The sequence below is a fragment of the Pipistrellus kuhlii genome, unplaced genomic scaffold (assembly GCF_014108245.1).
Source record: "Pipistrellus kuhlii isolate mPipKuh1 unplaced genomic scaffold, mPipKuh1.p scaffold_m20_p_13, whole genome shotgun sequence".
Classification (NCBI taxonomy): Eukaryota; Metazoa; Chordata; class Mammalia; order Chiroptera; family Vespertilionidae; genus Pipistrellus; species Pipistrellus kuhlii.
Window position 1 is genome coordinate 39,117,465 of NW_023425438.1, and position 13,001 is coordinate 39,130,465.

At 39.2% G+C, this 13,001-nt stretch overlaps 1 protein-coding gene and 1 non-coding gene across 2 annotated transcripts in view; both read right to left on the reverse strand.

Annotated features, from left to right (window-relative positions):
- The window catches only part of LOC118717576 (meiosis 1 associated protein), a 32,799-nt gene extending 24,394 nt beyond the window's left edge, over nucleotides 1-8,405 (reverse strand). Inside the window, exons 1-2 of the mRNA XM_036435804.2 lie at nucleotides 8,110-8,405; nucleotides 451-636 (exon numbers count right to left, since the gene is read on the reverse strand). Coding sequence (XP_036291697.2) covers nucleotides 451-636; nucleotides 8,110-8,349 — 426 coding nt within the window. The 5' untranslated portion in view covers nucleotides 8,350-8,405. The remainder of the gene's footprint in view (nucleotides 1-450; nucleotides 637-8,109) is intronic.
- On the reverse strand, nucleotides 6,240-6,346 carry LOC118717892. Its single transcript, XR_004987640.1, has one exon. It is a non-coding gene; the product is annotated as a U6 spliceosomal RNA (small nuclear RNA).
- Nucleotides 8,406-13,001: the final 4,596 nt, after the last annotated feature.

The window sequence follows — 13,001 nt, forward strand, 5'->3', positions numbered from 1 at the left end:
GCATCAGAATTTTAGAAATTTTTACACTTCCACATTTGCTAATCCCAAGCAAAGTTACTCATTTTGGTACAAAGATTTGATTAAGTTCTTAAGGGTACCCAGAATGTATAAATATAGACCGCCATCTAGGCAATTTAACGATTGCTTTACAAGTTCCAAATATTCAAAGGCAGATGGCATATTCAGATTTATCTGATTTTAGTTTTTCCTTATAATTCACTGTAGTCCCCGTTTTTAGAGCTCCTCTCGCTTCCTAGCTGTGTAGTGAGAATTGCACAGGTTACAGGACAAAGGGACCATGTCTCCTGCCTGCAGGAAGCTAAAAACCTAGACTTGAAAATGACATTCAATGTGAATGAAACAGAACGATATAAGAATGATAAATAAGAAAGCATTTAAGCGGACTGAAATGGGAAGATGGCTTAGACTCGTGAGGCCAGCGTCTCCTACCTCCAGGGAAGTGTAGGTCAGAGCTGCCCCTGTGGTCACATGTCTGCTGTACTGTTTGAACTGCTGGAGCCCATCTTCTACGGCCAGCTGCAGAGAAGTACCTTGTGGTCTGAAACAACCTTCTCTCTGCAATGTGCGGATCTCTGAGATGCAGGTCTGCAGCCTGGCAAAGTTCCCTTTCACTTGCTGCAGAGAAAAATGAATGAAAGATATAAATCTTTAGTGACCCAGGTTTCAGATTAATTGGGAGTCTAACTTCATTATCATTTATTCCTCCTCAGGAGTCCCTTCTGTTTATTTGATCCACATTAACTGAATGCCTACTGTTCGTTCTTCATTCTAGGCACTACACTCAGGTATTCCCTATACCAGAAGAATGAAGATTTGCAGTCAAAGGGCTTTATGTGGAGTTACCAGAAACAGGAAAGGAAAGTCCAGTTGTTACTACCCTGTTTCTCCGAAAATAAGACAGTGTCTTATATTAATTTTTTCTCCCAAAGTTGCGCTAGGACTTATTTTCAGGGGATGTCTTATCTTTCCATGCACTAGGTCTTATTTTTGGAGGATGTCTTATTTTCGGGGAAACACGGGTACTTAGTTTTACTTTGGGGTGGCCTGTAAATTAGAGGCTTAGCAAGGCTACTCTTAAACATTGTCTTTATTTCTCAGTCAGTCTAAGCAGTGGCAGCTTCTTTATTCAAGAGTGGAGAGTGGTGTTTTTCCAGAAATGAGGATTTTGATGTGGTTGATCATTACTGATAAGGTCTACCTAATCTGCTCCTCAGGACTACTTCAGTAAGTAAGAGATGTTTGGTTTTGTCTGCAGTCAGCTCAAGGAGCCAAGAGAAAACTTCTTGGTTCTCCTCACCCTCCTTTATAAAAACTTGCTATTAGGAAGTGTTCTAATATAATCTGATTCTAGGTCAATGTTATTAAGGATCTATGCATTTAAAAAATACATTTTATTGATTTTTTATAGAGAGAAGAGAGAGGGATAGTTAGAAACATCGATGAGAGTCATTGATCAGCTGCCTCTTGTACACCCCCCACTGGGGATGTTGCCTGCAACCAAGGTACGTGCCCGCAACCAAGGTTCATGTCCTTGACCGGAATCGAACCTGGGACTTTCCAGTCTGCAGGCCGATGCTCTATCTACCGAGCCAAACCAGTTTCGGCAGGGTCTATGAATTTTGGATAAATGTGAAATGAAAATTTGTGACACCACTTGAAGAAATTCCAAGCATCAATAGCAGGTATGGGGTGGGAATAGATGGGAGGAATAGCCAAATTAGTCCAAAATCTCATTGTAGGTCACACATGATAACTATGTACAGTGCCAGGTACTGGAAATATTGGAGGAACACTTTGTAAATTATATGCTTATCTAACCACTATGCTGTATACCTAACTAAAACTAATACAAAATAATATTGAATGTAAACTGTAATTAAAAATAAAAAAGGAATTGGTAAGATCTTCACAGTAGGGAATTCTTCTGAAACTGCTTTGAGAGAAGATTAATCATTTTGGTCAGATTTATTTATATTAATGTCACAATGGATATAAAAGGAATTCTAATATTTTAATTATGATTCCTCTGTCATGATTCCTTACAAAAAGTTCAGTATTATTTGATTATACTCATAAATTAAATATGAGGAGTTATATTGAGGTTTTTTGGTTTGGGCAAGTCTCCTACTTGATATTGTTCTCCTTTTATATTTTGAGCTAACTCTGCAGAAAGAAAATGCCAGATGCTTATATAGGTCAGAGGCAATGGGTTTAAAGTAGCATTCTTCCTTAAACCAAAGATTCAATTGTTCTATACATAAGGTGATGGCATTGTTCAGTGATTTTCTTGATCTTTTAACCAGGTTTGAGTTTATTATTTATTTATTTATTTATTTAGGAAAAAAAAGTGGCTTGTAATTTTTCCTGAGATACCAGTCAGAGGTTTTCGGTCCATAATAGTCTGCCTCTCCTAATAGATTAACTAAGGGATCAAAGGATTCACCCATTGCCAGATGTACTGAGTGCCAGATGCATATAACTTAGTCAATTGAGAAGGGGGAGAAAAATCCTTTTACCTTTGGAACATGAGCTCATTTCTCAAAAAGCCTCTAATGCTGGATATCTTCCATTTTGTCCTTCCAGGTCACTCTCTACTTTTCTCTACCCCTATTGCCTGAGTGAAGATTGATATCACAGGCAAATATGTTCATGGGAAAGACATGCACAAGGAAAATGGCACAATAGAAAAACATATCTGCCACATGGCCAGAAACATCAGTATCACTTTCACTCTGTCCTCAGTATACTCGTAGGATATATAACCAGTGGGTTATATACAGTCAGAGTTATACAATTTACTTACCCATTCACCAGTTAACAGACAATCTGTTTCCAGTTTGAAACTATTATGAATAATGCTGCCATGAATATACATGTATATTTATTTGTGTGAGTGCATGTTTTTATTTCTGTTGGGTAGATTCCTAGGATGGAATTGTTGGGTTATATAGAAGGTATACATTTAACTTTTTAAGAAATTGACAAACTATTTTTCAAAGTGGTTGTATCATTTAACCTTCCCATCAGCAATGAGTGAGGGTTAAAGTTTTCCCGCATCTCACCAACACTTGGTATTGCCTGTCTTTTAAATGGGTCCCATTCTAGTGTGTAATGTTAACTTTGCTTTTCTTCAACTTTTTATTTTGAAATAACTATAGATTTACACAAAACTAAAAAAAAAAATGTACATAGGGAACTTGTGTAATCTTCACCCAGTTTCTTCCAGTGGTTACATCTTATATAACTAGAGCACAATTTTAAAACCAAGAAATTGACCTTAGAACAATATCATATTATTAATATCACATCTGTAGATTCATGTAGTCACCATCTCAGTCAAGATACAGAATTATTTCCTCACCACAAAGCTCTCCCTTGTGCTATGCTTTTATAGTCACCTCTGATATGGGGGACTTATAATCTAATAGATAGAGCACCTGGATTAATCTGAAAAGTAATCATATTATTTTAAATCTTAGAACACATATACTTATGTGAATAGGGGGTTAAGTTTCTCATATGTGAATAGGGGGTTAAGATTTTCCTAAAGTTTTCTTTTCAAGGCCTGTGCAAAGCAATTGAGGTGACTCAGCTGTGAATTCAGCAAGCAAAACTGATAAACATTGTCAGGTCGACCCAACAGGAGTCAAAACATCATCTCATTGCCTGATGACTAATTACAATAGCTGATGTCTGCGGATCCCTGGGCCTGCACATAGCTGCATTCCTCACCCTGGCTCCTTCCCCTTTATAATCTTGTTCCCTGCACCTTGGCTGGAAGGCAGGATTTGATGCTTGTAAGCGCCTGTCTTCTTGCTTGGCTAACCTCCTCAATAAACGCCCATATGATTCAACCCTGCCTTTGTTATTGGACACAACAGGCAGCTGAGCTCAAGGGAGGTGGGGGTTCCTGCTAACACCTCCAGGCCCTCCCATTCATAATCCTTGGCAACCATTAACCTGTTCTTATTCTTTAAAATTTTGTCATTTTGGGAGAGTTATATAAATAGAATTTAATAGAAATTTCTATAAAAGTAATTTCTAGGCCTGGATGGTTTTATGGAGAATTGTACCAAATGTTTAAAGAAGAATTAATATCTATTTTATACAATCTTTTCCAGAAAATATAAGGAAAGGAAACTCTTTTTTTTAATTAAAAAATATATATTTTATTGATTTTATACAGAGAGGAAGGTAGAGAGATAGAGAGTTAGAAACATCGATGAGAGAGAGTCATCGATCAGCTGCCTCTTGCACACCCCCCACTGGGGATATGCCCGCAACCAAGGTACATGCCTTTGACCGGAATCGAACCCGGGACCTTTCAGTCCCCAAGCCGACGCTCTATCCATTGAGCCAAACCGGTCCCGGCGGAAAGGAAACTCTTATAAACTAATTTTATGAAGCCAGTTATTATCCTAATACCCAAAACAAAATGAGTATAAAGAAAGAAAATTAAAGACCAATATTACTCATAAATATAGATTTAAAAAAGATTAAAACAATATTAAGTAATATAATTTATAAAGAATTACTATCTATCTATCTATCTATCTATCTATCTATCTATCTATCTATCTATCAATCATCTATAAGCCTAAGCAACTGTTACGACCAAAAGACTGGAACAACTGGAACGCTGGTCAACCAGTTGTTATGTGCACTGACCACCAGGGAGCAGGCGCTCAACACAGGAGCTGCCACCTGGTGGTCAGTGCACTCCAACAGCCAACCTCCCATGGTCCCTCCCCATCACAGTCCCTCGCCCCTGCTGGACAGCCCTCCTGATAGATCTCTAGTACTATAATAAAGTGAGATTTATTTTAGGGATGTAAGACTGTTTCAAAACTTGAAAATGATTAAAGTAATTCACCATATTAAAAAGCTGGAGAAAAATCACATGATCATATCAACTGAAGCAGAATAAGCATTTGATAAAAAGTTCAACAGCTAACATCATATTAATGGGTAAAAGACAATATTTTACCTTTAAGATTGGGACTGAGGCAAAGATGTCTGTGCTCACCACTCTTATTTAACACTAGAGGCCTGGTGCATGACATTCGTGATTGGGAGGTCGGGTCCCCTCAGCTTGGCCTGAGCCCTTTAGCAGTCCGGGAGCCCTCAGGGGATGTCTGACTGATGGCTTAGGCCCACTACAGCTGTCAGTAGGACATCCTTAGTGCTGCCTCAGAGGCGGCAGAGGCTCCCATCACCACTGTTGTGCTCGCCAATTGTCAACTCGCCTTGTGGCTGAGTGGTACTCCCCCTGTGGGAGCATACTGACCACCAGGAGGCAGTTGCTGTGTTGAGTGTCTGCCCCCTGGTGGTCAGTGCACATCATAGCAACCAGTTGTTCCACTGTTTGGTCAATTTGCATATTACCCTTTTACTAGAAGTCTTAAGGAGCACTTAAGTATTGATAAGAAAATTAAATAAAAGGCATACATATTGGAAGGGAAGAAATTTGTTGAGGACATGATGGTTTATATAAAAATGCCTAAGAATCTACAAAAAAAAACCAACAAAAAAAAAAAACCTTCACACAACAAGTGAATCAGGAAGATAATAGGATACAGCAATATACAAAATCAGTTGTATTTCCTTAATTTGAGAATATCTTTATTTCTGATTCATTTCTTACAGATATTTTCATTGGATACAGAGTTCTAGGTTAATGTTTGTGTTTTTTTTTCATTGAAAAATGTTATACTTCCTTTGGCCCCCATGATTTCTGATGAAAATGAATCTATTGTTACTTGTTTCTCCCCCAACTCCTTCATGTAAGGTGTCAGTATTTTGCTTTCAAGAGTTTGCCTTTAGTTTTTAGAAGTTTGATTATGATGTATCTTAGAACAGATTTATTTATATTTATCTGTTTGGAACTTACCAGTTTCTTGAATATTTAGGTTTATAACTTTTGCCAAATTTGGGCAATTTCCAATAGTAATTATTTCTTTGAATAATTTTTTTCAGCCCTACCCTTCTTCCCCTTTTCTCTGGATGATGTGAATGTTAGATCTTCTATATTACAGATACCCATGGCTTTGTTCATTTTTAAAAAAATCTATTTTCCTGGAGCAGTGGGGGCTTGCCTAGGGTGGGAATGGCTGGGGGAGGGGGAAGGGTCAATTGGGGGGGAAAAAGAGAGATATGTAAAACTTTAGACAATAAAAAAATCTATTTTCTCTCTGTTGCTCAGATTGGGTAATTAAAAAAAACAAAAACAATGCTTCACAAATTTGCATGTCATCTTTGTGCAGGGGCCATGCTAATCTTCTCTGTATCCTTCCAATTTTAGTATATGTGCTGCCGAAGCAAGCACTCAGATTGGGTAATTTTGATTCTATTTTCAAGTTCATTGATTCTTTCCTCTGACTTCTCCATTCTTTGTTGAGCCCATCCATTGACGATTTTTTTTTTCTTTCAGATTTTGGTTATTGAATCTTTTGGTTGTAAAATTTCTATTTGGTTCTTCTATGTACTTCTCTTATTTTGATGAGATGCACTATATATCCATTTGTTTCAAGCATGTTTATAACTGCTTGTTAAAGCATTTTTGTATGTCAGCTGCTTTAAAATCTTTTTTAGATAATTTCAACATCTGTGTCATTTCAGTATTGTAGTCTTCTCATTCAAGTTGAGATTTCCCTGGTTCTTGATATGATGAGTGATTTTTTTAAAAATTGTATTCTGGACATTTGGGGTATTATGTTATAAGACCCTGGATCTTATTTAGATCTTCTGCTTTAGCAGGCCTCCTCTGATACTCTGCCAATGGGGAAAATGAGCTTTCTAGATAATTATTGCCAGGTGGGTTGTAACTCCATTTGGCCTTTGATTACAACCCAGAGGGGAAGGTACCTTGTTACCAGTATCTCTGACATGTCACCCCACCCACTGACACTCAGGGATAGAGAAGCTTCTTTACTATCAGGTGGGCAAGAAAATCCTGTCTTTCCACTAGTCCTTCATTGATACCACCCTGTCTTGGAAGTAAAAAGGTTCCTCATTGCTGCTCCCCACATGCCTCCACTCTGCCTCCTCTGACACCATCTTAGGGTCAGAGATAACTTTTTAATGTCGAGTAGGAGGGAGGGAGTCCAGGCTCACACACCAATTCCATGGACACCAGGGGAGGAGGTCTTGTTTCCACCAAGTAGGGATAAAAGTCCTAGATCCCCAGTAGGCCTTCTCTGATTATCCTCATAGCAAGCTGTCTCAGAAAAGGGATGCACTAGAATCTCTGAAGTCTTCCTGATCCCTGTGATTGTGAACTTTGTATAGGGGATAAAGTGACGATTTGGATTTGTTTCAGGAAGAGAGATAGTTGTGTATGTGTGAGAGAGCTTTATAAAAGCACAGCCCCTGGCCTGCCTTTGTCTTTAAAAATATATATATATTTTATTGATTTTTTCGGAGAGGAAGAGAGAGGGAGATGAATAGAGAGTTAGAAACATAGATTCAGCTGCCTCCTGCACAGTCCCCACTGGGGATGTGCTTGCAACCAAGGTACATGCCCTTGACGGGAATCGAACCTGGGACCTTTCAGTCAGCAGGTCGATGCTCTATCCTCTGGGCTAACGAGGTTAGGACTGCCTTTGTCTTTTGAAACCTTAGGGAGTTTCACTTGAGTCTTGTGTAAAACTGTAGAGAACATATTTTCAGATTTCTGCACAGTAAGGGCTGTCTGAACAAAGAACATTGAAACCTGGGTTAAAAGATAAGTCTTGGCTATTTACTTGAAGAGCCAAAGACATCTGAAGAAATTTAGACTTATTTCCCTGTGTTTGCATTTTAAAGGGGTACAAAAGAAGTCAGTTGCTTATATTCCAGAGGGCTGTAAATGCCAAGGTTTTTCCCAGGACTGGAGGGGGAAAGATGTGGACTATTTAAACTCCAATATTAATAATTTCAGGGTTTCTCTTTTGCATATAAAACTCCCTTATGTGTAGGATGACATCTGGCTTTCATTGTGTTGCTTGTCGGGTACTGGGCATGGGAACAGGCACAACTATTGCTGTAAGTAATAATAACTGTGATATTATTTACTTTCAGGATAAAATGAACAAATACAGATATACTCACCACAAATGGGAGGATACACTCGTGTTGATTTTGCACCATGTATAAGCTGAAAAGGGACATGCGGCTGGGGCCCATCAAGCTGCAGGCTAGAGAGAAGAAGTTCTGCATAGCCTCACAGAGGTTGGAGCAGATGTCAGCCCAGGATGGTAGAGATATATGCACAATGAGAAGCCTCGGAGGTTGCTGGTAAATCTGCGAGGGAGTGGAGGGCCCTTTACCAGTAGTTCGCCCATGATACATGGCAGTCAGACCAGAGGAGGAACTGTAGCCACCACCTTGATATTCTCTACACCTATAGGGGAGAAAGAGAAATCACTGGCTTTTGTAAAACTGAATTATATGCTCTGTTGAAACAGAAAGTCCAAAAAGAAGTCACTGGGGCCCTAACCGGTTTGGCTCAGTGGATAGTGTCGGCCTGTGGGCTGAAGACCCAGGTTCGCTTCTGGCCAAGGACATGTACCTTGGTTGCGGGCACATCCCCAAGAGGCGGTGTGCAAGAGGCAGCTGATTGATGCTTCTCTCTTATTGATTTTTTTTTTAAATTATATTTTATTGATTTTTTTACAGAGAGGAAGGGAGAGAGATAGAGAGCTAGAAACGTTGATGAGAGAGAAACATCGACTAGCTGCCTCTTACACACCTCCTACTGGGGATGTGCCTGCAACCAAGGTACATGCCCTTGACAGGAATTGAACCCGGGACCTTTCAGTCCGCAGACCGATGCTCTACCACTGAGCCAAACCGGTTTCAGCTCTTATTGATGTTTTAAATTCTCTACCTTTCTCCCTTCCTCTCTGTAAAAAATCAATAAAATTAAAAAAAAAGAGAAGTCACTGGGTACTAACTCAAGCTTTTCTAAGCAGGCTACCCCATCTTTTTTTTTTTTTTTTTTTAAGGTATAATTTCATTTCTGTGCAATGTCCTGAATAGGCAAATCCATAGAGACAGAGAGTAAATTGATGGTCGGGAAGAAGTTAAGGGGAGAGAAATGGAGAATGACTGCTAATGGATAAAGTGTTTCTTTTAGAAGGATGAACATTCTGGAATTATAGAGTGTAATGGATGCCCACACTTGTGAATATGGTAAAAACCACTGATTTATACACCTTAAAATGCTGAGTGTTTTGGAAGGCTATCTCATCTTAATAGCTCCTAAGGGATCTAGATATTTGCCTGTAATGTAAGGCTGAGAATACTTAGAGATTTTGAGTAGTACTAATGAAAAAGTTACACAAAAGTCAAACTTCAGTCTCAGAATAAGCCATATCCCCTCATAAACTTTCTTTTTAAAAAAATTCTTTAGAGGATCCAAGATGGCTGCACAGGTAAACACCTAACCGCAGCTGCACACAACAATTTCAGTAAAATACAACTAAAATATAAAATGGACATTGCCCAGAGCTACAGGAAAGTCAACTGACTGGAAATTCTACAATGAGAAGCAAGGAGAAAACCAAAAGAAAGAGCGGAGGGGCTGTAAAAGCCTAAGGTATGGAGACACGCGGCAAGCGCGGAGAGGACAGAGCCAGAGAGGAGGGGGAGGCTGAGTGCCTGGGTGGCGTTCCCAAGCGGGAAGGAGATAAAAGCTCCGGACTGTGCTGAACTCCAGACCCGACAGCGCTGAACCTCAGTTCTAGGCCAGACCCTGGGGAACCCAGGCTCAAACAGAGGGAGCTGGGTTGTAAGGCGGAAACCCGGGGAACGGCGAAAGGCAGAGCCCTGGAGGCGCGCACATTGCGCGCAGAGGACGGACTGTTGACTCTGCTGCCAGATTGCCCTAGCAGGAAGGAGACAGGGGCTCCAGACTGCTCTGAACGCCACCTCCAATCCCACTTCCAACTGAACTGAACCCCAGTTCTGGGCCCATTGGGGGAGAGACTAGACTGTTTGGTAGCAGGCGAAACTCGATGGCCCCTCACTTTCAGAGGTGCTTGCAGCGAGTACCGAAGGACCCTGAGAAACACTGAGACTCAGGAGCCGCATAGGGCATGGCTGACGGAAGCCAAGGCTGTAGGCTCCACCCTGAAACTCCACCCCATCAGGGAAGCTGCGAAAATGCCGAGACAAGGAAATAGATCACAAACGAAAGAAATGGAGGACAAAAAGCGACTGGATATAGAATTCAAAACCACACTTATAAGGTTGTTCAAGAATCTCCTAGAAAAGGCTGATAAAATAAACGAGACCTATGAGGATATGAAAAGGGATCAACAAGAAATAATAAGGGATCAACAAGAAATAAAGAATACATTGTCTGAAATAAAAAATACTATACAGAATCCTAAAAACAGAAGGGAAGATTGCAAGAATCAAGTCAAAGATTTGAAACATAAAGAGCCAGAAGACACTCCTCCGCAGAAGCAAGAAAGCAAGAGAATCCAGAAAGTTGAAGATAATGTAAGAAAACTCTGGGACAACTTCAAGCGAACCAATATCAGAATTATGGGGGTCCCAGAAGATGAGAGAGAGCAAGATATCGAAAACATACTGAAAGAAATAGTGACAGAAAACTTCTCCCACCTGGTGAAAGAATTAGACTTATAAGTCCAGGAAGCGCACAGAACTCCAAACAAAAGGAATCCAAAGAAGACCACACCAAGACAAATCATAATTAAAATTCCAAGAGCAAAAGACAAAGAGAGAATATTTAAAAACCCAAATACTCTATAACTATTTAAGAAACTTAATTGATAGTCAAATATCTTCCCACAAAGTAAATGACAAGGAAGATGATTCCATTGATGAGTTCCATCAAACTCTCAAAGACTAAGAATTTCGATCTCAATGTATTTCAGAGAATAGGAGAGGGAACATTGCTCAATTAATTTTGCTAGGTCAGAGTACTATAAGAAAACAATTATAGGACAATCTCATCCATGAACTTAGATGTAAAAATTTTAAACAAAATATAAGCAAATAGAAAACAATGACACATAAAAAGAATTATGAAAGAAATAAAACTCATTGCTTGCAGATGCTATGGTTATGTATATAGAAAATATAAAATAATTTAGTTTTATCATTTTCTTCAAAAGGTCTCACATTTTATTAAATTTTATTCTTAGAGATTTGCCATTTTAATGTTAATTACATAATATCTTTTTAGCCGAAACTGGTTTGGCTCAATGGATAGAGCGTCGGCTTGGGGACTGAAGGGTCCCGGGTTTGATTCCAGTCAAGGGCATATACCTTGGTTGCGGGCATATCCCCAGTAGGGGGTGTGCAAGAGGCAGCTGATCGATGACTCTCTCTCACCGATGTTTCTAATTCTCTATCTCCCTTCCCTCTGTTCAAAATCAATAAAATAAATAAATAAATAAAATCTTTTAAAATTGTTGCTAATGCATAGAAATATAATTAATTTCTATATATTGATTTTTAAAATTTAACAACTTTGCTGTACTTTCTTACTAATTTTAATAATTTATCCATAGATCCTTTTGGATATTTTTGTTCACAATCAAATATGGTGAATAATTACATACATAAGGTACATGAACAAAATCAGATCATAGCAGCATAAAGAGTATCCATAAGAGTCTTGTTCACAATTAGCCCACACTGCAAACAAGACATATGCTAATCAATGCTAGGAAGGATAAATTATGGTATAGTTACACATATAGAAATGATAAGTGATATAATACAGAAAGTGAGAGTTGAGTCAAACATAAATGTAGTTATTTGTAGAAGAGCTGAGAATATTGACAACGACATCATTTGATGACTCTATATCAGTGGTTCTCAACCTTTCTAATGCCACAACCCTTTAAACAGTTCCTTATGTTGTGGTGACCCCCAACCATGAAATTATTTTCATTACTACTTCATAACTGTAATTTTGCTACTGTTAATGGCTGTAAATATCTGTGTTTTCCGATGGTCTTAGACTCAAGACCCACAGGTTGAGAACCGCTAGCAGGGTCGCCTAAGACCATTAGAAAACACAGATATTTACATTATGATTCATAACAGTAGCAAAATGTTTGAGGCAGCAGATCAATGTTTCTCTCTCATTGATGTTTTTATCTTTCTATCCCTGTCCCTTCCTTTCTAAACAAACAAACAATTTTTTTAAAAAAAAGATCGCTTTGTCAATTGCAGCTTGCACAGTCATTTTTAGATCCCGCACTGTGTGTAATTCCAAGACTGGACTTTAATGAGGTAAGAGGTCGTTCTCTTCCCTATATCCTCAAACATGATTAATTAATGCATTTGATGTGTCTGACTACTAAGCAGCATCTGACTACATCTGACCTTGTACTATATTCTCCACTTTTGCCAAGAACACCCACTTACTGGTGTCCCTAAAACCTGGTTAAACCTGGAACTGAGCCTCCAATCACCAGAAGCCAACAAGTTACTCCCTTACTAAAAACCGTTCAATGGTTTCCAATTATACTTGGGACAAAATCCAAAATCCTTACTCTGGCTCCAAAATTCTGTATGCATCTGTATGCGAGCTGGCCGAAGCCATGTCATCCCTTAACCAACCCCCTTCTAGCCTACTCCACCCTGGGGTGCCTTTCACATCCACAAATTGTGGGCCTCTCACTGTGGTTCCCACTGTCTGAGCATTCCCCTCCTTAATCCCCTCATCCTTTAAATAACAGACTTTATGTCTTAATAGGTTAAGGCCTCCCATAAAAGCTTTTATAGCCTTTAGGACAATTTATGTGTGCCTAATGATTTTCAGTGTTTCTCCCTCCCTCAACGCTCAATTAAAAATTTCGTGGATCTTAAGCACTCTTAAAATTTATTTTTTAAAAATATCCTTATTGATTTTAAAGAGGAAGAGAGAGAAACAGCCATGATGAGCGAGAATCATTGAACGCTGCCTCCTGCATGCCCCACACTGGGATGGAGCCCACAACACAACTGGGGCATGTGCC